Genomic DNA, 24418 nt, shown 5'->3' on the forward strand with positions numbered 1-24418 from the left:
CAGAGAGTGGAGAGAGACAGAGAGTGGAGAGAGACAGAGAGTGGAGAGAGACAGAGAGTGGAGAGAGACAGAGAGTGGAGAGAGACAGAGAGTGGAGAGAGACAGAGAGGGGAGAGAGACAGAGAGGGGAGAGAGACAGAGAGGGGAGAGAGACAGAGAGGGGAGAGAGACAGAGAGGGGAGAGAGACAGAGAGGGGAGAGAGACAGAGAGGGGAGAGAGACAGAGAGGGGAGAGAGACAGAGAGGGGAGAGAGACAGAGAGGGGAGAGAGACAGAGAGGGGAGAGAGACAGAGAGGGGAGAGAGACAGAGAGGGGAGAGAGACAGAGAGGGGAGAGAGACAGAGAGACAGAGAGGGGAGAGACAGAGAGACAGAGAGGGGAGAGACAGAGAGACAGAGAGGGGAGAGACAGAGAGACAGAGAGGGGAGAGACAGAGAGACAGAGAGGGGAGAGACAGAGAGGGGAGAGACAGAGAGACAGAGAGGGGAGAGACAGAGAGACAGAGAGGGGAGAGACAGAGAGACAGAGAGGGGAGAGACAGAGAGACAGAGAGGGGAGAGACAGAGAGACAGAGAGGGGAGAGACAGAGAGACAGAGAGGGGAGAGACAGAGAGACAGAGAGGGGAGAGACAGAGAGACAGAGAGGGGAGAGACAGAGAGACAGAGAGGGGAGAGACAGAGAGACAGAGAGGGGAGAGACAGAGAGACAGAGAGGGGAGAGACAGAGAGACAGAGAGGGGAGAGACAGAGAGACAGAGAGGGGAGAGACAGAGAGACAGAGAGGGGAGAGACAGAGAGACAGAGAGGGGAGAGAGACAGAGAGGGGAGAGAGACAGAGAGGGGAGAGAGGGGAGAGACAGAGAGACAGAGAGGGGAGAGAGACAGAGAGGGGAGAGAGACAGAGAGGGGAGAGAGACAGAGAGGGGAGAGAGACAGAGAGGGGAGAGAGACAGAGAGGGGAGAGAGACAGAGAGGGGAGAGAGACAGAGAGGGGAGAGACAGAGAGACAGAGAGGGGAGAGAGAGAGAGACAGAGAGGGGAGAGAGACAGAGAGGGGAGAGAGGGGAGAGACAGAGAGACAGAGAGGGGAGAGAGACAGAGAGGGGAGAGAGACAGAGAGGGGAGAGAGACAGAGAGGGGAGAGAGACAGAGAGGGGAGAGAGACAGAGAGGGGAGAGACAGAGAGACAGAGAGGGGAGAGACAGAGAGGGGAGAGACAGAGAGACAGAGAGGGGAGAGACAGAGAGGGGAGAGACAGAGAGACAGAGAGGGGAGAGACAGAGAGACAGAGAGGGGAGAGACAGAGAGGGGAGAGACAGAGAGGGGAGAGACAGAGAGGGGAGAGACAGAGAGACAGAGAGGGGAGAGACAGAGAGGGGAGAGACAGAGAGACAGAGAGGGGAGAGACAGAGAGGGGAGAGACAGAGAGACAGAGAGGGGAGAGACAGAGAGACAGAGAGGGGAGAGACAGAGAGGGGAGAGACAGAGAGGGGAGAGACAGAGAGACAGAGAGGGGAGAGACAGAGAGACAGAGAGGGGAGAGACAGAGAGGGGAGAGACAGAGAGACAGAGAGGGGAGAGACATAGAGACAGAGAGGGGAGAGACATAGAGACAGAGAGGGGAGAGAGACAGAGAGGGGAGAGAGACAGAGAGGGGAGAGAGACAGAGAGGGGAGAGACAGAGAGACAGAGAGGGGAGAGAGACAGAGAGGGGAGAGAGACAGAGAGGGGAGAGAGACAGAGAGGGGAGAGAGACAGAGAGGGGAGAGAGACAGAGAGGGGAGAGAGGGGAGAGACAGAGAGACAGAGAGGGGAGAGACAGAGAGACAGAAAGGGGAGAGACAGAGAGACAGAAAGGGGAGAGACAGAGAGACAGAAAGGGGAGAGACAGAGAGGGGAGAGACAGAGAGGGGAGAGACAGAGAGGGGAGAGACAGAGAGGGGAGAGACAGAGAGGGAAGAGACAGAGAGGGAAGAGACAGAGAGGGAAGAGACAGAGAGGGAAGAGACAGAGAGGGGAGAGACATAGAGACAGAGAGGGGAGAGACAGAGAGGGGAGAGACATAGAGACAGAGAGGGGAGAGACATAGAGACAGAGAGGGGAGAGACATAGAGACAGAGAGGGGAGAGACATAGAGACAGAGAGGATAGAGACAGAGAGGGGAGAGACATAGAGACAGAGAGGGGAGAGACATAGAGACAGAGAGGGGAGAGACATAGAGACAGAGAGGGGAGAGACATAGAGACAGAGAGGGGAGAGACAGAGAGGGGAGAGACAGAGAGGGGAGAGACAGAGAGGGGAGAGACAGAGAGGGGAGAGACAGAGAGGGAAGAGACAGAGAGGGAAGAGACAGAGAGGGAAGAGACAGAGAGGGAAGAGACAGAGAGGGAAGAGACAGAGAGGGAAGAGACAGAGAGGGAAGAGACAGAGAGGGAAGAGACAGAGAGGGAAGAGACAGAGAGGGAAGAGACAGAGAGACAGAGAGGGAAGAGACAGAGAGACAGAGAGGGGAGAGACAGAGAGACAGAGAGGGGAGAGACATAGAGACAGAGAGGGGAGAGACATAGAGACAGAGAGGGGAGAGACATAGAGACAGAGAGGGGAGAGACATAGAGACAGAGAGGGGAGAGACATAGAGACAGAGAGGGGAGAGACATAGAGACAGAGAGGGGAGAGACATAGAGACAGAGAGGGGAGAGACATAGAGAGGGGAGAGAGACAGAGAGGGGAGAGAGACAGAGAGGGGAGAGAGACAGAGAGGGGAGAGAGACAGAGAGGGGAGAGAGACAGAGAGGGGAGAGAGACAGAGAGGGGAGAGAGACAGAGAGGGGAGAGAGACAGAGAGGGGAGAGAGACAGAGAGGGGAGAGAGACAGAGGGGAGAGAGACAGAGAGGGGAGAGAGACAGAGAGACAGAGAGGGGAGAGACAGAGAGACAGAGAGGGGAGAGACAGAGAGACAGAGAGGGGAGAGACAGAGAGACAGAGAGGGGAGAGACAGAGAGACAGAGAGGGGAGAGACAGAGAGACAGAGAGGGGAGAGACAGAGAGACAGAGAGGGGAGAGACAGAGAGACAGAGAGGGGAGAGACAGAGAGACAGAGAGGGGAGAGACAGAGAGACAGAGAGGGGAGAGACAGAGAGGGGAGAGACAGAGAGACAGAGAGGGGAGAGACAGAGAGGGGAGAGACAGAGAGACAGAAAGGGGAGAGACAGAGAGGGGAGAGACAGAGGGAAGAGACAGAGAGACAGAGAGGGGAGAGACAGAGAGGGGAGAGACAGAGAGGGGAGAGACAGAGAGGGGAGAGACAGAGAGGGGAGAGACATAGAGACAGAGAGGGGAGAGACATAGAGACAGAGAGGGGAGAGACATAGAGACAGAGAGGGGAGAGACATAGAGACAGAGAGGGGAGAGACATAGAGACAGAGAGGGGAGAGACATAGAGACAGAGAGGGGAGAGACATAGAGACAGAGAGGGGAGAGACATAGAGACAGAGAGGGGAGAGACATAGAGACAGAGAGGGGAGAGACATAGAGACAGAGAGGGGAGAGACATAGAGACAGAGAGGGGAGAGACATAGAGACAGAGAGGGGAGAGACATAGAGACAGAGAGGGGAGAGACATAGAGACAGAGAGGGGAGAGACATAGAGACAGAGAGGGGAGAGACATAGAGACAGAGAGGGGAGAGACATAGAGACAGAGAGGGGAGAGACATAGAGACAGAGAGGGGAGAGACATAGAGACAGAGAGGGGAGAGACATAGAGACAGAGAGGGGAGAGACATAGAGACAGAGAGGGGAGAGACAGAGAGGGGAGAGACAGAGAGGGGAGAGACAGAGAGGGGAGAGACAGAGAGGGGAGAGACAGAGAGGGGAGAGACAGAGAGGGGAGAGACAGAGAGGGGAGAGACATAGAGACAGAGAGGGGAGAGACATAGAGACAGAGAGGGGAGAGACATAGAGACAGAGAGGGGAGAGACATAGAGACAGAGAGGGGAGAGACATAGAGACAGAGAGGGGAGAGACATAGAGACAGAGAGGGGAGAGAGACAGAGAGGGGAGAGAGACAGAGAGGGGAGAGAGACAGAGAGGGGAGAGAGACAGAGAGGGGAGAGAGACAGAGAGGGGGGAGAGACAGAGAGGGGGGAGAGACAGAGAGGGGGGAGAGACAGAGAGGGGGGAGAGACAGAGAGGGGGGGAGAGACAGAGAAGGGGGAGAGACAGAGAAGGGGGAGAGACTGGGGGTAACTGACTGACGGGGGGGAGGCAACTGACTGACCTGGGGGGGTAACTGACTGACTGGGGGGGGGGGGGATGACTGACTTTGACTGACTTGGGTGACTTTTGACTGACTTGGTGGGGGGGTGGGATGACTGACTTGGTGACTGGGTGAGGGGGTGGGATGACTGACTGGGTGACTGGGTGGGGTGACTGGGTGGGGGGTGACTGACTGGTGGAGGGGGGGGGTGACTGACTGGGGGGTTACCTCTGGTGTCCTGCACACACACATTCTCTCTCCCATACACACACACACACACACACACACACACTCAATCTCTCTCTCCCATACACACACACACACACACACACACACACACACACACACACACACACAATCTCTCTCTCATACCCATACACACACACACACACACACACAATCTCTCTCTCATACACACACACACACACACACACACACAATCTCTCTCTCATACCCATACACACACACACACACACACACACACACTCAATCTCTCTCTCCCATACACACACACACACACACACACAATCTCTCTCTCATACCCATACACACACACACACACACACACACAATCTCTCAATCTCTCTCTCATACACACACACACACACACACACACAATCTCTCTCTCATACCCATACACACACACACACACACACAGGAAGGGACCTGCGCCGGAGGGGAGAGAGGGGGGGGGAAACACCCCGCTACTTCCTCCCGCCCCGCGCGAGCAGCGGGAGCACCGAGGGGAGAGAATCACCCCGGTTACTTCAGCATGTGACCCGCGCGGGCAGCGGGAACACAGGATGGGGGGGGGGGGGGCGAGAAACAGCCCGGTTACTTCAGCATGTGACCCGCACGGGCAGCGGGAACACAGGATGGGGGGGGGCGAGAAACAGCCCGGTTACTTCAGCATGTGACTTGCGCGGGCAGCGGGAACACAGGATGGGGGGGGGGGGGGCGAGAAACACCCCGGCCACTACAGTATGTTGAGACCCGCGCGGGCAGCGGGAGCACCGAAGAGAGGGGGAAGGATGTATCAGTGTATACAGTATATAAATATTTAAAGTGCATTAAATTCCCCCCACCTGAAGCATCTATCCAAACTCCTCCATGACCGGATCAGTAAATTGTAAATTATAGGAGCTGACAGAATTATACAGCAGGATATGAGGAGGAGGAGGAGGAGGAGGAGGAGGAGGAGCAGCAGCAGCAGACGCGCATGCACGCACTCAACCCCCCCCCCCCCCCATTACTTACCCATGCAGAAAGGGCGGTTTGAAGTCCTGGCAACTCCATCCCGCGTCACAGCCAATCAGCTACGATTTTTTTTTTTTCAAATTTTTTTTTTTTTTTTCGAACAGGGGATTTTTTTTTTTGCAGAGCAGGGGAAAGGTTACTGGCCACGAGCCAATATCCGATCGCAGCTGGCGAGTTGGCGACCGGGTTTGTCGAGCACTGTGTATGTATATGTGTGTATATATATATGTGTGTGAGAGAGAGAACAGATGGCACACAAATACAGATGTAGACAGGTGCTAGTCCCATAAGTTAAGTATAATGAAAGGCTCCTTACCAGGCAGACCATGAAATCCAAGGAACACAAAGTAAGGAAGAGGCAGCACACTTGTTAATGACAAAAAATGTATTCAAAAGCAGGCACAGTCACCGACGTTTCGGTCCTAAAGACAGGACATCCATCTCCGTCGAATGAGATGACGTCACTGAGAGAGACGCATAGCAGGGACGTCATCTCCTCATTCGACGGAGATGGCTGCAGCTACACAGGTGTGTATAGTTTTGGTGTTAGTTGATCATTAATTATAGGTGGTGGGTATTTATAGGTGGTGGGAGTCACTGCGTCGTGAGCACTCCCTTGATAAAGGTCCTGTCTTTAGGACCGAAACGTCGGTGACTGTGCCTGCTTTTGAATACATTTTTTGTCATTACCAAGTGTGCTGCCTCTTCCTTACTCTGTGTTCCTTGGATTTCATGGTCTGCCTGGTAAGGAGCCTTTCATTATATAATAAATATATATGTATGTGTGTATGTATATATATATATGTATGTATCACACACACACACACACACACACACACACACATATAGGCACATATATACATACACACATTAAAACACACAAGAAATAGCGCTAGATAGTTAGAATATAAATATAAGTGACTGCATTTACAAAAATATATGATATATAACTTGAATAAATATGAATATATACTCTGCTAAAATAAATTGATGTGCAAAATTAGTAGGTTGAAACTAATAAACAGTAATATGAACAACCATAAAATTAAATACAAGTGAATAAAGTGTCACATGAAATCAAAAAAGGAAAAATCCAACCAGTTCCATGAGGTGGTTCAGACAGACAAATTCAGTTCCAGTCAAACAAATCCTTTGGAGCACTTTGCAGCTTCTAAAAGTGGTGTTGCCATCCACTCAAATGCCTAAGAACAAAAACACAAAAAGATGCGCAGGCTCCATAGCATATAACTGTATGTAAAAAGGTGGGAATTTAGTAATGAAAAGCAGTCCCAAAGAATTGCACTTACAGGATATTAAAAGAACAAATACATTGGAGAGAAATCTCTAATCTGGGAGTCATCAACAGGGGTGGAAGGGTCCAGGATAGGATGGGTGCACCGGAGTACTGAATTATGGCCACCTACAGCTCCTACCACGAGCGGACGTGGCCTCACAGCGTCTCGCAGATACCTCAGTTTGGTCTCCGACATCAGTGTAAGTGTATCGGCTATATGAAAAATCAGCCGGTTGAGACTTCTGAAAACACTGGACTTCCTCGTACACCTCCGCACGTGATGACGTCACTACGCGTTTCGTCATGGCACGTGACTTCATCTGGGGATTATAGGATGATACAGACAGCCAGTTAAATAGTCTATAGTCCAAGTAAATATGGCTAGAAATGTTATCAGCCGGAGCTGATTCAGCAAAATGAGCAGGCATACTAATTGATTACTAGAGCACACAATGTATAGAATGCAAATGATAAAACAAACAATATATACAATTCATACAATATAGATAATTAATTTAAAAATGAATTAAGGCAGAAGTAAACACTATAATGTATGCCTATGAAAACTAAGGACTATGGAAATTAAATAAATGTGTACTTGTAAATAGAGCTAGAAAACTAATAATTGGTGAATTATTTAGATTAAACTAGAAACTAGATAGATTAATGTGTGACTCACATAATAATAAGTCAGACTCAGACAAAGATAGATGCAAGTAAATATATATATCATTAAGTGACTAGTGAAGACTCATAAAATAACAATTTAGAGAATTAAATCAAAAAGGGAAATACAATACCCAGTAGTTGTATGAATAATGTACATATAGATCTAAAATAACCTAAGACCAAAATTATGTGTGTTCTATTAAATAAAATGACATTAAACATAACATGACAATCCACTAAATAGGGAACTCTAAAATTATTATAATAACTAATTAAAAAAGGATTGAGATAAACATAACTAGTTGATGTATTAGTTAGAAACTAATTAGACGGATTATAAACATAATGAAGTGGAATAAGGAAAAACGGTCTCCAGAGACGAGGAGGAAACCACAAAATAGTGGCAGGTAGAATGTACAGATTTACTCTAATTAAGAGATGAATAGTTAATCGAGAACAGCGTACATGAAGAGAGAGGCGAGGCAGAAGTGAACTTAAACCAATATATTCATGTCAATACATTCATTAAGTCCCTTGGGTGAGAGTGTGTCAAGGGAATATATCCAATAAGATTCCCTGACACACAGACTTAAATCTATCACCACCTAATTTGGATGAAGGGATAGTCTCAATCCCCATAAATCCACTGGGATCTTTTGAGTGGACCTGAGAAAAGTGTCGAGGGACTCTATGCACAAGGACCGCTTTAAGAATAGCACGACAATGCTTGAGGAACCTCACTCATAGTGGCCGTTTGGTATGGCCTATATATTGGAGATTGTAGGAGCATGAAAGGAGGTACACAACAAGAGTTGTTAAACAGTGGATTGTACTCTTGTGAGAATGAATAGATCAATTAGACAAAGGTAAATGTGTCAGAAATTACAAGATGTTTACACATTATACAACGAGACCACCACATCTATGGTTGCCCAAAGTGGAATGACAACCACTAGCAACCTGATTGTGTCCACTAAGTTTACTTGGTGCTAGCCGATTTTTAATGCTCATAGCCTTGCGGAACACTATAGGTGCTGTTTGTGATAGTTGACCTTTGAGGTGTGGATCACAGAGTAGTATCTTCCAGTGGTGATTTACAATAGACCTATTCCTGTTGGAATAGCTACTGTATTTAGTAATACATTTCGCACTGCCTGCATTGGAAACATTAACCTGTTTAGGCTTGTTCAATGGGAGCATAGTTTGTAGTTACTGTTTAGATTTTGATTTCACCAACAGGTCTTTCCTTTCAGTTGCTCTAACACTACTGAATGCCTCCTGCACAAGTTCCTTTCCATAACCCTTTGTTTGAAATTCTCAATTAGACAACATGACTGCACTTCAAAGGTGTGGTCGGACGAGCAGTTTCTCCTGAGTCTATTAAATTGACTATGGGGGATGTTAGAGATCCATTTACGATGATGACTGCTCATTGCGTGAAGATAGCTATTAACCGCCACACTCTTCAATTCAAGATCAAGAAAAACCACGTCACAAGGACTGATCTGATAGGTGACCCTGAGACCCAAATCATTTTGGTTGAAATCAACCAAAACTTGTTCTAGATCACCCCCATCTCCATCCCATATGAGCAAGATGTCATCAATACATCAATATACCGGCCATAGAACACCAGGCCCGCCACCAGCCGTGCATTGGACCAAATTAATTTGGTCTCCTAAAACCCCATCAAGCGGTTTGCATAGCTGAGGATGAACCTGGTGCCCATGGTCGTACCACAGGTCTGGAGATGGACTTCTTAGTAAATATGGGCCTACGCTAAATGTGGTATTTTTACAATCCATTTTAACCCAATTAACAAAATATAGGGATATTTTAGTTGAACCCACTTCTGTTTCTGCTAATTTTTCTTTTCAACTCTTCTCTTCAGCTAAATCAACTATTAGAAACGAATAGAAGACTGGAAGAAAAGATTGGACATTGCATCTGGTTTCAGCACTTGTTGGCTGCGTTGTTATCCATTTTAGTTGCCATTGTTGCAGCCTGCATGTACATGTGGAAGGACCAATGCAGTTAAACATTTATACTTTATATTGAACATGCTGCCTTTGCTAATAAGTCTGCAAAAGAAAAAGTACTTTTTTTTTTTTACAGAAAAAGTCCAAAAGTGACCAAAGCTGACCTGGAAGTACACAAGTTTAAGGAGTGTAAAAAAAAAAAAAAAAAAAAGCAGCAGATGTGTGGTCCTGAAAAACTGTAACAAGTTTAAAGCATTCATCAAATCAATGGAGGAAGCCAGTATAATATAATGTGGTTCTCTAAAACAAGTATATCTGAATTCAATTTAGCTCAACTGCTTTTTTCATATTTTCCTGAAATTCAATCCACATAAAAAGATGATATCATTACACAGTTTCTTCCCAGGCAGATGCATTTCCGCTCTCTATTAACTTGAACTGCAGAGCAGATGACGGCCTTCAGATCCTTCATTGAGGTCAAGGCAAATTGGCCATGAGATCCTCATTTGGACCACACCCGGCCATTTGAGGAGCCCACTTTTGCAGTACGCTGGTACTGAAGACAGCATTTTTTTACACAAATTGTGGTGTAAGGTAAAGATTTATGAATGCCAAGAAGGGGAGAAAACTGATCAGACTATATTGATATTAAACATTGATGTTAAAGGTTCCTAACATTCTTAACAGTATGCAAGTATGGAGAGAAGCAGACAACTCTCTGCAGGGAATCATTTTTAACATTGAATTGATCAGGTGTTCCTTTGTGAGCATTATTTTCTTTTTAAAAGGAATGGATTACAAAATTATTCAGGAATATGTCATTTACAGTAATCAGGTTGACTTACAAACCCTTTTAATGGGGTTATGTTCTTAAGTTTAAATCCTAAATCTAGTCATCTTTAGCCAAATGGGAATTTGATTGAAATGTTTTGTTTTTTTTGGCAATCAAATTCATGCTGTTCCTCATTGTCATCCTGTGCATGTCACATACTTACCGTAGTCAGCGATCAATAGCATAAATACAGTCAGTGAAGGGATTAATGTGCATAACAATGAGTTCACATATCTCTTCTCAAATAGATGATGGCATTCAAATTAGAAGTTATTTGTAATATATGTATACATTTACAATACTTCTATCAATATACTGTAAGTGCTCCCAAATATTACCACAGACTAAGAAAAGTATATGCAGATGCTTTAAGGCACACCACAGTGGTTATAAAGGTGAGATAGTGCAGGTTGTAGAAGAATTACGTAATGTTATCCCCTCTATTTGATTAGTTTATATTTTAGTGGTTAAAACACAACCATCATTCATAATCAACCATCATTAGCCGTGTTATACTGTTTCTCACTATATTTAAGATCAAATAAATGGCTTGTATCTAGCCAATAATAACCTCAGGTTTCAGTGTCACATCCTCTACTGCAATTGATTTTGAAAATAAATGTTTAACAAGGAACTTCTAAACCTGTGACAGTTTTTTTTAAATGTTATATTATTATTTATTTGTACGGTCATATTGCTATTATAGATTCACACTTTTTATAGTTTTTTTTTGTAGAAGTCTGTACGATTTACAAATCACAGAATGCTTTAATGTTAATATGCATCTGGAAGACCACCTTACTTAGTTATTGTCATGAGTATAATGTAATTTGTGTGTGTGTGTGTGTATGTATGTATATATATATATATATATATATATATATATATATATATATATATATATATATATAATCAGTATTGCTGACCTGAAGAAGAGAGGCAAACTCTTGAAAGCTTGTCCTATGACATAAATTGTTAGTCCAAAGAAAGAAAAGAAAAAAAAGATATCACCTAATACTGAAGAACTAATTTATTCTGATATATATAATATACATATAAAAAAAATTTTTTTTTTTTTTGACTAACAATTTGTCATAGGACAAGCTTTCAAGAATGTTCCTCTCTTCTTCAGGTCAGCAATACTGGTGTGTGTGTATGTGTGTGTGTGTGTATGTGTGTGTGTGTGTGTATATATATATATATACACACACACACACATACACATATACAAATACACATATATATAAATATATACGTAAATAGCTGTGTTAATCCAGTTGCAGAATAAATGAGTACTTCAGTATTAGGTGATACCTTTTATATTTGGACTAACAATTTGTCATAGGACAAGCTTTCGAGAGTTCTCCTCTCTTCCTCTGGTCAGCAATACTGGTTTACAAAGGAATCTATGGCTAAAACAGAGGTTAGGAAAGCAGAAAAAAACAGATGTAAATAAGGTAGGGTGAGAAAGTGGTGTTGGAAGATATTGGAAAGGTAATAAAACAGTGACAAGGAACAGCATGGAGGGGGAGGGGGATGTTGTGGGGGGAGGGGGAGGGGGACGGGGAAAGGTGTGGATAAGAACATTGGCAGAGATGTTCACACCTTTGTCCTATGACATAAATTGTTAGTCCAAATAAAAACGTATCACCTAATACTGAAGTTGTGTGTGTATGTATGTATGTACATACGTACGTACCTACATACATATATACACCATACACATTTTAAGTTATGGTGTGTGAAAAAAGGAAAAGAAACCTTCACCGTATAGCATATAGAAAAATCACTTGTGAGCACATTCATATGTCTTAGACAGGTCTCTGCAACCCTGCCTTTCACCATTATCACCTAGCATACAGTGCTTCCACTAAGCAAGGGATTCTGGGAAATGACATGCAAATGAGCACACCGTGTCACCTTTTGCCTGAAATCCATTTTTACATGGAATCCTTATACGCTAATGCTCGCTGTTAACACCGCTTTTAAGCACAACATGGGAAAGCCAGGGAAACCACTCACAGACGTGTTTCAACCTTAATGGGTCTCATCAGTGTGAGGCTGGTTGTACATACACACATGTTCCATACAAATAATGTAAACGATATTACCTTTCTTGCGGCAGGTAAGTAAAGACAGCACTCCAGTAGAATGATACAAAATCAATGTATTCAGGCATGTAGACAAAAACGAGACGCCCAATCCATTGATTGGAGTGCTGTCTTTACTTACCTGCCGTAAGAAAGGTAATATCGTTTATACATACATACGTACATACCTGTACACACACACCACATGGAGAAAGCACACCTAGAGAGTGTAAAATAAGCCAAAATTGGCAGGTGCACGCGTCATAGGAGGCATATAGAAAATATACTCCACCAGGCTCCAAGGAGCGAGGAAGAAGACGACACAGCACATGGGTTGCAAAAAATGTAAATACATTTAAAGGGCACTGCCCTGATGAAGGGTTACTGAGTTACCCTGAAACGTTGGATTCTATTTTTGCACTTTAAATGTATTTCATTTGTTTGCAACCCGTATGCTATATCTTCTTCCTTGCTCCTTGGAACCTGGTGGAGTATATTTTATTTATCTATTTGTGTGTAGATGTATGCATACAGTACATACAATATACACGTATTGTGTAGTTCAAAACAACTAAATCTGCATCCATGTTACAGCCTTCTTAGGCCGTGATTATACCAAAAATCGCACACCTGAAGAATAAAACAAACCAGTACGAGTGCACATACCAAGCGCGACGTAAGCGCCACGACGTACTGCGAAGCATGTCTCCTCAAGCAATTTGAGATTGTATTATTCACACGACGCCCTCATCACATGATTTGCATGGCCAATCACAGTGCATCATCAACCAACCAATCTGGCTATGTCTCCCTGCAGTAGCGTTACAAATCTCTTTGGCACGTTCACATGTAAAACGGCGACGTCGCTACAATGACGTCACCGGATCGCTTTGCAGCTCTGCAGTTTTTGGTATAATTAAGTCCTTAAGCCATAATGTACTAAGCTTGAAAACTGGTTATTGCATTAATTTAAATGGCAGGTTTTATGGAATCGCACTGCAATACCCTGTATTAAAGCGTATTAAATTTCCCACTATGTGAAGAAAGTGAGGCGCCTGGAGGGAATTTTGCTGGGTTTCAGGAACTGCCACAATGGTCTTCAGGGACTAGAGTTTCAAAACCCCTGGTCTTCGACATAAGCAAACAAATGTAAGGTTTGAACTAAGCAACTGTTATTTGGAATTGTGTTATAATTGCCGAAAAATGTTGCTCAAGACCCCGAAGAAGCAACATTAGTTTGCGCTTCTTGGGAAATTGGACACGCCATTCTTATCATTTTCTTATTTAAAAACATTTATATCAATCCCTGAATTACTTTTTCACGATCAAGAGCACATAGACACGTTTTCTGGTTTTGATGGTATTCTTCTCAATGTACAAGTGCAGGGGTGGCAAACTCCAGTCCTCAAGGGCCACCAACCGGTCAGGTTTTCAGGATATCCCTGCTTCAGCACAGGTGGCTCAGTCGTAATGATTGCACCATGTGTGCTGAAGCAGGAATATCCTGAAAACCTAACCTGTTGGTGGCCCTTGAGGACTGAATTTGGCCACCCCTGTACTAGGGATTACTTTGGATGGAGAGGTCTGTAATACATTTACAGTATTTTCTGCTTGCTGCATATCGCTTACATTGGACTATGTAATAAAGCCGCTATATCATCTATTACTTTGAAAATTTTATTTATTTTCTAAAAGCTATATTTACTTGAGTAATATGCTGTTTGAAACAACTAATGTTCCAAAAAGTTTTATTGAAGGTGGCCATAATAGCGAATTTAATCAAAGACATTTATAACAGTTGCCTCGTTGCTTTATACTGTAATTCAAATAGCTCTACTAGTGTCTCCTTGGGTACTTTTGCAACACCAGTGAAAGCATAATATAGAATTGAAGATAAAGTGGGTGATTCCACTTTATTGTGAAACCCCAGTGTGTACCACTGCTGATTTCTGGCGTGTTAATGCAATATTTGTTAGAAACATGGCTTAGTTTGTGCTTTTTAACTTTCCATAGATTTCTATTGTGCAATGAGTATTAGGAAAATGACACAAAGGTAAAAGTTATATGTAAATAGCCTAATTTTAAGTCAATTGTCAATTACAGAAATTCTCATAGAACCTAGATATACTACATACCGTATGATCTTTAAATAAAGCACACCCATAAATAAGGCATTTAAATTGTATGATCTGTTTTAGATCTGCATTGATTCAGTTAATTTTGGAAGCAATCTTTGTTGTCATTGTCACATCAGAAATGGTGCCATTTATGCCAATAGTTTACAGTTATTTGCTTTTTAGACTCAAATGAGTTACAATAGATAAAGCAGCAAGAGTTGTGCTAAAATTAAGACAAAACTAACCACTAAGCTGGGAATATAGCTATAGTTTAACTGGAACAAAAACGTAATCGTCATAACCTAGCCATGGTTTTGATAGTGCTATGCTACAGTATATACAGTATGTCTATGCTTTACTAGCGAGAGAAATGTCACAGTATCAGTAAGTCATCTATAATCAGCCTACTGTACTGTATGTGCCAAACCCAGCACCACACTGTTATTTTGAGTGAAATGACTGCATCCTTTTTTCCCTTTTTTAATTAAGCATTTCAGTTTTTCATTTAGACCTGTTCAGTTACTTCTTGAAATAAACGTGATAATTAAACCTATGCTTTTAAACTACCTATGGTATTTTGTAAAGCAGAGTCAATTAAAATGAATGATGTGCAGCAATTGCATTGAATAATGAACTGTAATTGTGTACATTGAATTTCGGCCAATATCTATTTTAACATGTTCTGGTTTTTAGAAGTAATTGATTTTGTTGGAAAAAATTTACTACTGATAATGTTCTTAATACACACAATAAAGCTGCCTATTTCAACCGTAATCAAGAGCTTTTGTAACATATGTTTAATACAATGATTCGTGTAGCAACAATATCTTGTGTGAGTTTTTAAAAATACTGATTGGGCACCTAATTTAAAAATATGTATTTTTTGTATGTACTATCATTCCTAAAATATGATTGCTAATATCCTCATGTATGTATGTATGTGTATATATATATATATATATATATATATATATATATATATATATATATATATCATATTACATATTTATACAAGTACATATTTAAATTCAACATTTTAAAACTTTTTGAGCATGTTCTTTATAAAAAAAATTGATTTACTATGTTTGTGTTCTTATTATAATGTATTTCAAACGACATTAATAAAATTATTTTTTAAAAGCTAAATAATCCTGTTTTCGTGTCTAATAATAAACCATATTTTCTTGTCTGCCTAATGTTCTGAGTTCATAATGTCTACAGATTTGATTATTTTGATACATGCTGTATGTAGGGTTATATATTCATTGTTTATGTAAAGGATCTTGTGAAAGTAATTAACCCCATCGCTGCCAAAGGGGCCGGCAATTCTGGCCACTCTTGCAACAAAGGAATAAACTTTTTTCTCTTTTTTTGCATTTTATTTTAAGAGAACTCTTCCTGCCGATTCCAAATGTGTTTTTAGGTTTCAAATCTGAAGCGGAAGATACTGCATAAGCTTTTGAAATTTTAAGTGTCTGGGAGGTTAAAAATAAGCTGTCACGAGAGCAGTCTGAAGGTTACCATGGTGAGTTCAGACACTAGAGAGTTAGAAAATCATGTTTTGAACAGAAAAATATTTTTTTTATAAGAAGCATTTGCAAACTCTTATATTTTTATATCAAAATAGATTCCCAGTGAACCAGTTTATAGAACATTCTCAGAAATCACACCATCAATTTGGTGTTTCGCCAATAAATCACAGCTCTGCTAAAATTTGCCAAGCATTTTATTTTATTTCAATGATGCTGACACCCACCCATGACGCTGATCTCCCATCCACAGCCTGAAATACTGTATGACTAGCAAAAGCTCAGGTTCTCGATGGCAGTCTGTATCAATGAATTGCTTGGTTTATTTTGACTTCGCTGTTTCTCAGCTCTGATTGATTCACAAATCCCTCTCTACTCATCAGTTGGAATAGTACGGCCCTGTTTCCTTCTTGGCCAGCCCTGCAGTGCTTCCTTTTCAAAGGAAAAGTCGGCTAAGTGGTCTCCCCTAACTGCTATCCCTGTCACAGTATTGTTTTTTCACCTCCTACTTTATGCATACCCAAAGTTTCTATTCATTTTCGTTTGTGCGTGTGAATAAAGTTTCAGAAATTCAAGGAGGACTCCATTTTGCATGAAGGAGATGCGATTATCTGCCTGTCAAAGCTTACTAAGCCCAAGGAAGCCTAGGAAAGAACAGTGAAAAAACAGCTTTACAATAAGAGGTTGGTTTCAGAAACATGGCAGAAGTGAGGGAACTCACTTCACCTCATTACAGATGCAGGAATCTGACACAATGGGCTTTCCGATCCACCCCTGGGTTACATCCCCACAGCTAGGGCTTTCAAGGTCCATGCTATGGACATCCAGCCAGGACACAGCTGTACTCACAAGTGTCCGTGGTTCTGATCTATCACTACGCTGACTGCTACAGGACACCGACCGGCACTATCTGAGACAGTCATTTAATTTACACAGGTAAAAGATCACACATCACGCACATTGGTAAAGACCTGCAGCATGGCAGAACTCAGAATCTCCCCAAACACCATGCAACAGATTGACAACGCAGAGGCTGAATCCTCTTCACCAGCGGTACGCAAACTAGGGGGCGCGGTGTTTACAGAGGCCCCGCACGCTTCCCGAAGGTGCTTAAATTAAGTGCAGTGGAAGTGGCGAAGGCCTCTGTAAACCTTACTTGCTGTAAACCTTACTTGCTGTAAACCTTATTCACAGGGGAGCGAAAAAGATTGTGCTCCCCTGCTTACACAGCCGCAAAAGAGTATAAGGTCCAAACAGACAGTAACACTTAGAACGTCAACGAAAAATATGAATCTGACATTGACGCACACTGTGACAAGTTAGAGAAAACTGGACTTGAAATGTTTAATGTTGCAAATACTGGCAATCTTGAAAATCTTCTCCAGTAGGCTATAACTTAATTGAGAAAAGAGTAACAAGAATAAGTTGAAATTTAAATTTTACTGATATAAATAATGCAAACAAATTAGCACAATGTGTGTATATACACTGTATCAGACAGAAACACATAATGAGCAAGGGTAGGAAGGAGAGGAAAAATGGGAAATTCCAAAATGAAACTGGCACCCTACACCTATATAAAAGTATATAGTAACAACAGTAAACAATTCTGGGTAGATAATGAGTGGTGTAACAAACACTGCAATGATCTATGGATAACAATGATGCTCCTACATACAAAAATAACATGGATACTTATCCTATCCATGGGCAGTAGACACCAGAAACATTAAACAAATACATAAAATATATGTGAACACAGTCCCACAAATGTGGGGAAACCCAGAGTGCTCTAAAATAGAGCACAGCAACAAGGCACACAAATACCAAAGTAAACAGATAAAAACAATCGTAGTGAGAGCTCTATAACAACCTTGGTATAAAAACAATTAGGGAAATGGATACTCACCGCAAGCGGCAGCGGATATCCTGTGTGTACACAAAAAAGTCCGGACACCGTGAAGCACTGCAGATCTCTCCTCCACTGGCACTTCCTGGTCATTCCCTTCCAGCCAATGTGTGAATATGCAGAGCAACCTCCCGTGACTACGCGTTTCGCAACCACTTTACAGCGTAACTTAAAAGTGGAATAAAAATAGATAAAATTGCCACCAGTGGACCAGCAGCAGAGGTCGGGGGACATCAGATTGCGCCGGTTGGGCTGCAATCCAACGATGTACGGCAGAAGCATCTGCGCAAAGTGACCATATGGTCGGGCCAGAAGATTTGCTCCCGGGCATCGGGTTGCAAGGGACATGCCAGACGGTGGACCATGGTCCATCCAGATTGCCCGGGTCTTTCTTGATTGGGGTGCTGGACGTGGCATGAGGGAGGTTGGTGTATTGCCCGGGTTAGATGCTGAGATCCTCCTTGACAATGACTTGGGGCATGTTACATGCGTTTTTACGGCAGAGCTGACTCCTGTTGCAGCAATTACCAGGACCACTGTCCCTGCACTCTTTCAGTGTGATATGCTAAGACTCACTGTTACACATGAGTATAATGTGTGCGGATTACTACGTTTGAACTGCTGATTCTGCAATACAGTGCTGTACTATTTTTTTCCAATTATTCTCTTTTGCATATGGGGTCTCCCGCTCCCTTACTACATCCATCCACTACGTTCCAAGAAAAATTAAGGCTTTTTCTTTCTGCTAAGGTTGAGTGGGTATATTCCACATTTATTACTTTGGTGTTTGTGGGCATTTGTTTTTTCCGTTTTACCACTTGCCACCATTGGTTGTCGCTGTTCCATTGTTTATTTCAATATTACTCTTTTGTACGTCTACACCTAGGCGCCAATCCTGGTTTTTCTCTGTACTAATCTCAGGGAAGCTCAGACCAAGCAGAAGACCCGGTATGACCAGAATGCCCATAGCAGATCATTCATCCCAGGACAGCAAGTACTTGTTCTGAAGCCCACTCAGCAGAATAAATTAATGGCAGACTGGTCTGGACCGTACACGGTTATCAGGAAGATGAATGAGTGCAACTACGTTGTACAGCTAGATGGAGAGACAAGTAGAAATAGGACTTATCATATAAATATGCTTAAGGAATATTTTAAACAGAGTGTGGCATTAGTGCTGGCTATTTGTAGCCCACCGATGGGGGACCCGGCAAGCAATGCTCTGCCTGACCTCCTAGGGGAATCTAGGCAGGGGGGCACAGAAGAGCAGGTGGAGATAGGTCTCAGCTTAGTGTACAACCAAAAGTACAGGCAAAGGCTATGCTAGAGCAGCATAGGGTTCTGTTCAAGGACAAGCCGGGCAGAACACATATCACGGATCACCCAGTGCTCACAGGTGATCTAAGACCTCTGCATAAGCATGCTTACAGAGTATCAGCAGAGGTAAAGGGTAGCATAGAGAGGGAGGTAGAAGAGATGCTGGCCCTAGGGGTAATTGTGCCGTCTCAGAGCTCAGGCTTGCCCGTTAGTCCTAGTGCCTAAGAAGGATGGGACCACCTGGCTCTGCATGTATTACCGGTAGCTCAATGCGGGAACAGTGTCAGATGCTTATCCCATCTGCCGCATAGACAAGCTGTTAGATAAGTATCTGACTACCATGGATCTGTCCAAAGGGTTTTGCCAGATCCCTCTGACCCCGGAGGCTAGGGAGAAGTCGGTATTCATTACTCCCTGTGGCCTCTATGAGTTGTGGTGATGCCACTCAGGATGAAGAATGCCCCGGCTACCTTCCAACGCCTGGTTAATAGGTCACTGGAGGGGATGCAAAGTTTTGCAAGGGCATATCTGGATGACATTGCTGTGTTCAGTAATTCGTGGGACTCCTATTTAGTGCATGTAGCTGCAGTGCTGAACAGAATCAGGGAAGCAGGCCTGACCCTGAAACCTACCAAGTGTCTACTGGGTATGGCTGAAGTGCTATATTTAGGGCACAGGGTGGGTGGAGGGCACATCAAACCAGAACCAGCCAAGGTGGAATCTATAATGCAGTGGCCGGTACCTAGGACCAAGAAGCAGGTCATGGCTTTTTGAGGCACCGCAGGCTATTATAGGAAATTCGTTCCCCAGTATAGTGCCCTGGCTAAACCCCTGACTGACTTGACACAGAATTGACTCCCAGTTCTTGTAGCCTGGTCTCCTGCCTGTGAAACAGCATTTCAGGCACTGAAGACAGCGCAGGCTCGTGCTTCTATCCGGTTGGCTACAGATTACTCCAAAAAGTTTTTGGTACAGACCAATGCCTCCGACTATGGTATCGGTGCTGTACTCAGCCAAGTGGGGGAGGTGGGAGGGGAGCATCCTGTGGTGTACCAGAGGAGGAAACTGCTGTCCAGGGAAGTGGCTTATGCCACCATTGAAAAGGAATGTTTGGCTATTGTGTGGGCTTTACGCAAACTTCAGCCCTATTTGTATGGCCGGACATTTACGGTAATCACCGGTCAGAATCCTCTGAGTTGGCTACAATGGGTGTCTGGGGAAAACAGCAAACTGCTTAGTTGGAGTCTTGCCCTGCAAGAATTTGACTTTTCCGTCCAACTCAAGAAAGGCAGCCAGCATGGAAATGCAGACAGATTTTCACGCCAGGACAGTCCCAGTGAGCTAACAGCCTCAAGTGATGTCAGGTTAGTTAAACTGCAGAATGGGGCGTTTGCAACAAAGCCTTCCTCTTGAGGGGGAGATGTGATGGTGAGGGGGTAACCAGGCTCAATAATAAAGGTTAAGCCCACTTGGTTTGCCCCTGGTCCGTGTTTTGGGGTCCTAGAGTGTCAACTTTTGGACCTGGCTGTCGCACATGCATTACTGTGACTGTGTGTAAATTATGTGACAATAAAGAATTTTTGTGTTTTTGCCTTTCCAGGAGTGCCAGCAAGCAGAGATTTTCAGGGTGGGTTTTGTGGAGAAAGTCTTTTCAGATTGTGGCTATGTAGCGAGGTCCCCGAGTTATGGGATACCTCAAAGATTTACCCGAGAATCAGGTACGATTCTTGGATACATTGAAGCACAGTGCTCCGGACCAAATCCTACCCTGGAAACGTTCTTGTGACTTACCGCCACGAGTCCCTGCTTCAGTACAGACCAGAAATGTAAAAAGAGCATAGGGAATCAAGGTATCCCCAGAATGGTACCAGGGTTCCGAGTATAAGGGGGGATGCCGAGCTCATTCCCAAGTCATCCTGACCCTAGTATAGGGGTTCAGGGGGGTGCCCCAGCTATGTGATAATTCTGTGTGGGTTTTATTTATGTGCCAAATGTAAAGGCAGGTTTCTACAGTGTGGCAGGGATAAGGCTAGTAAGAGTAGAGGGTATATCTTCTTATTCTACCCTTGACACCAGAATGGGGGACTTAGAATTTTTTTTGCACAAGATACAGTGTAAAGGTATATTTTATTAAAGGATTATATTTAATAGGTATATATGCTTGTAACCTGTATATGAACTGTGGGATTTTCAGGGGCCAAGTTTTGAAAATGGGATGTAGTGGTCGCGGCTGGAACTGCATGCCGAATTGAGTTCCTGGACTTTTGTGAGTACCTCCCAGGCATTGGAAAGGACTCGTACAGACTTCATTTTGTAGCCATTTGGACTAGGAATGTTTCGTTAATTAGCCCTGATCCCCAGTAAGTGTGTTTTCTATTGCATATTGTGATCCATTGTGTGTATGTCTTTTCCTGGAATAAATTACAATTTATTTTACCTTCTTGTTTTGCTCAATCATATGATCCCGGTATAAAGGTGTAATTTCCTGGTCTCCCGTGACAGTAGTCTATTAGCTAATGCATGTCAGCAGTTCGATATCCTCAGGATCCATCTGATTGGTGTGTGTCTAGCCTGTCAGGTGAGTCATGCTCCCGGCAGCAAAGTAGCGTCATCAGGTTGCCATAGTGTTAATGTCCCGGCAATAGCAGCATTCTGCGCGTGCGTACTGTATTGAAAGTGTCCTCCCATTGCCATGCTACGCGTATAGCAGTCTGCATAGTGGGATGCGTGTGCGCAATAGAGCAAAAGCAAAGCTCAGTAAGTCAGAGTGTACCATAGCACATACTAGGGTCTCTGCAATCACAGCGCTCTGCGCGTGCATGCTGGATGAAAGCGTCCTCCTGCTGCCTAGATACGTGTTCTGTAATCTGCACAACAAGGTTCTCATGCGCAATGGATTAGAGATACAGTACGCAATGGATTAGAGATAAATTGTATTAAAGCTTTAGTAATTAAAGTAGCTGAAGAAGAGAAAATGTGAACATACTATGTGGTGATCATCATACTGTACGCATACTTAAAATGTGTACATAAAGAAGCTAAAAAACAATTTAGCATTACCTTTGCTGTATATATATATGTGCTGTATATATGTGATATATACATTCAGCATTTATATAATAGTGGAGACTGTGGTGAATGCTGGTGTTGGCGCAGAGATTATGCATGCAGCAGCATATGTAGAAGTAAATGCCATTCCCACAAACAGTCGAACAAGTGAGTCCATGTCAATAATCTTTTAGAATCTATTAGTGAACATCTTAGGAAGTGTTTACTTAGAAGTGCAGATTCATTTGAAAAGATTTATATATATTAGAGTATGATATTTCAACATCTAGGAGCAGCGTACAAGCCATCATTACAGGCATATCAAGCAATGGGGAAATTAGGCTTTTGAAGAGCAAATTCACAAACCAGTCCAAAGAAATATATGACAAGGTCATGTGGTATGAAAAAAAAATTCCTGGACCCTGGTACTCAGTATGAAAAGAAAATACAGTATTTGTACTAGAAATTAAATTGCAGTAACCTTTGCAGGTCATCAATAAGGAATTTGAAGAAAAAAACAAGCAAGAAAGTAAAACTCACAAAGGAACTACTATTCAGTTTTTCTGGAGTTCATATATTTGCAAGCTTCAGATTTGAAGTTTGGAAATAGTCACAATTTTACAGACTGTAGACATGTATACTTTCAGATTTCCTTGGTCTGGCATACAGTGCTTTTGTACTAGCAGCAATTTAAATGCGGCTTCCTCTTTAATTAGATGGGAAACAGTGGGTGGTCCCTAGGGGGTATATTAAAAATGCTGAAGACCTTACTTTATGCCAGCAGCAGTGGATGCTCAGTATTCCAAAGACACGAAAACGTATAAATGAGATAGTTAGTGCAGTCGGATGTAAAAATAGAAAATCTCTTCCTAGGTGCAGGGTTATTATTTTGATATTAACAATTGTAAATAACTTAATAGTTATAGTATATAAAAAAAAAAATATTGATATAAAAAAAATGAATCTATTCAAATAGTAGTGATGGTCTATAAGAGTACTACTGTATGGCTTGTTGTTTTCTGTAACTGTTGTGGTGTATCCTAGCAGACTATACTGTACATAAAAAGTTGATCTTTAAATTGTTGTTGGTCCCAAGTGGACCTCAGCAATCTTATTCATATGCAAAACATAAGGAATATTTTTTTTTCACATGTGAAGTGTACTATGCAATATGGCTATCCAATTTTTTTCTGGATCACCAACTGTATGTTACTGTACACACCGAAAAAACAAACAAAATGCTATACAATTTGAGAAAATATAATATTTAATACAGTTACTTTTTACATGAAAAAGGGTGATGGGTCCCAAATTAGCATTAGACAGATTTTAACGCACCACTATTTTCTCATGTAATTACAGTAACTAAGCAGTAATACACCCAGACTCAGCTTATATTTTGTGAAAGTGGGCAATTAGAGGAAGCCTGGGAAATGTCACTTTAAACTGTCACATAAAACTAACTGTGCGATTGTCCTTTTCAGACAAAATAAAAACTGTGATATGCTTTTACCAATCTATATGCTACGTGTGCTTTGTAGTTCATTTCCACAAGACACTTAATTAACAATTTTACTCCCACAAATTTAGAAGTACCCATGAATAACAGTGATTCTGGCTCAACATTTGCGCCTGGCTGCTGTGCCTCTGTTGGCTGCTGTGCCTCTGTTGGCTGCTGTGCCTCTGTTGGCTGCCATGCCCCAGCTCTCCCCTGCTGTGGGCCGGTATTCAGAGGAATCTCCACCCACGCGCGCACATGGGAAGCTGGACCCACCTGCGGGATCGGCATGGTACAGGAGACTTCTCCCCAAGGTAAGGTGTGTGTGTGCATTTGGGGAGTATATTTTGTGAGGGGGTGTTATTGTGTGTGTATATTTGAGCAGTGAGAGGGAGAGGTGGGATGCAAGAGAGGAAGGGGTGTAAGAGAGGGGGGAGAGCCAAAAGGGGGGTTAATGACAGAGGGGGAAAAAGAGAGGATTAGGGGGGAGTATGAGAAGGGGGAGAGTAATAGAGGGGGGAGTGTGAGAAAGAGGGGGGAGTGTGAGAAGGGGGTGAGAGAGTGGGGTGTGTGAGAAGGGGGGGTGTAAGAGAAGGGGGGTCTCTCAATACTGCTGAATTG

General features: G+C 43.3%; 1 protein-coding gene across 1 annotated transcript in view; it reads left to right on the forward strand.

The window, feature by feature from the left end:
- MOSPD2 (motile sperm domain containing 2) overlaps positions 1-9709 on the forward strand; it is a 96230-nt gene extending 86521 nt beyond the window's left edge. The window contains exon 15 of the mRNA XM_075594098.1: positions 9370-9709. Within this exon, the coding sequence (XP_075450213.1) occupies positions 9370-9516 (147 nt within the window). The 3' untranslated portion in view covers positions 9517-9709. The remainder of the gene's footprint in view (positions 1-9369) is intronic.
- Positions 9710-24418: the final 14709 nt, after the last annotated feature.

The sequence above is a fragment of the Ascaphus truei genome, chromosome 3 (assembly GCF_040206685.1).
Source record: "Ascaphus truei isolate aAscTru1 chromosome 3, aAscTru1.hap1, whole genome shotgun sequence".
Taxonomy (NCBI): Eukaryota; Metazoa; Chordata; class Amphibia; order Anura; family Ascaphidae; genus Ascaphus; species Ascaphus truei.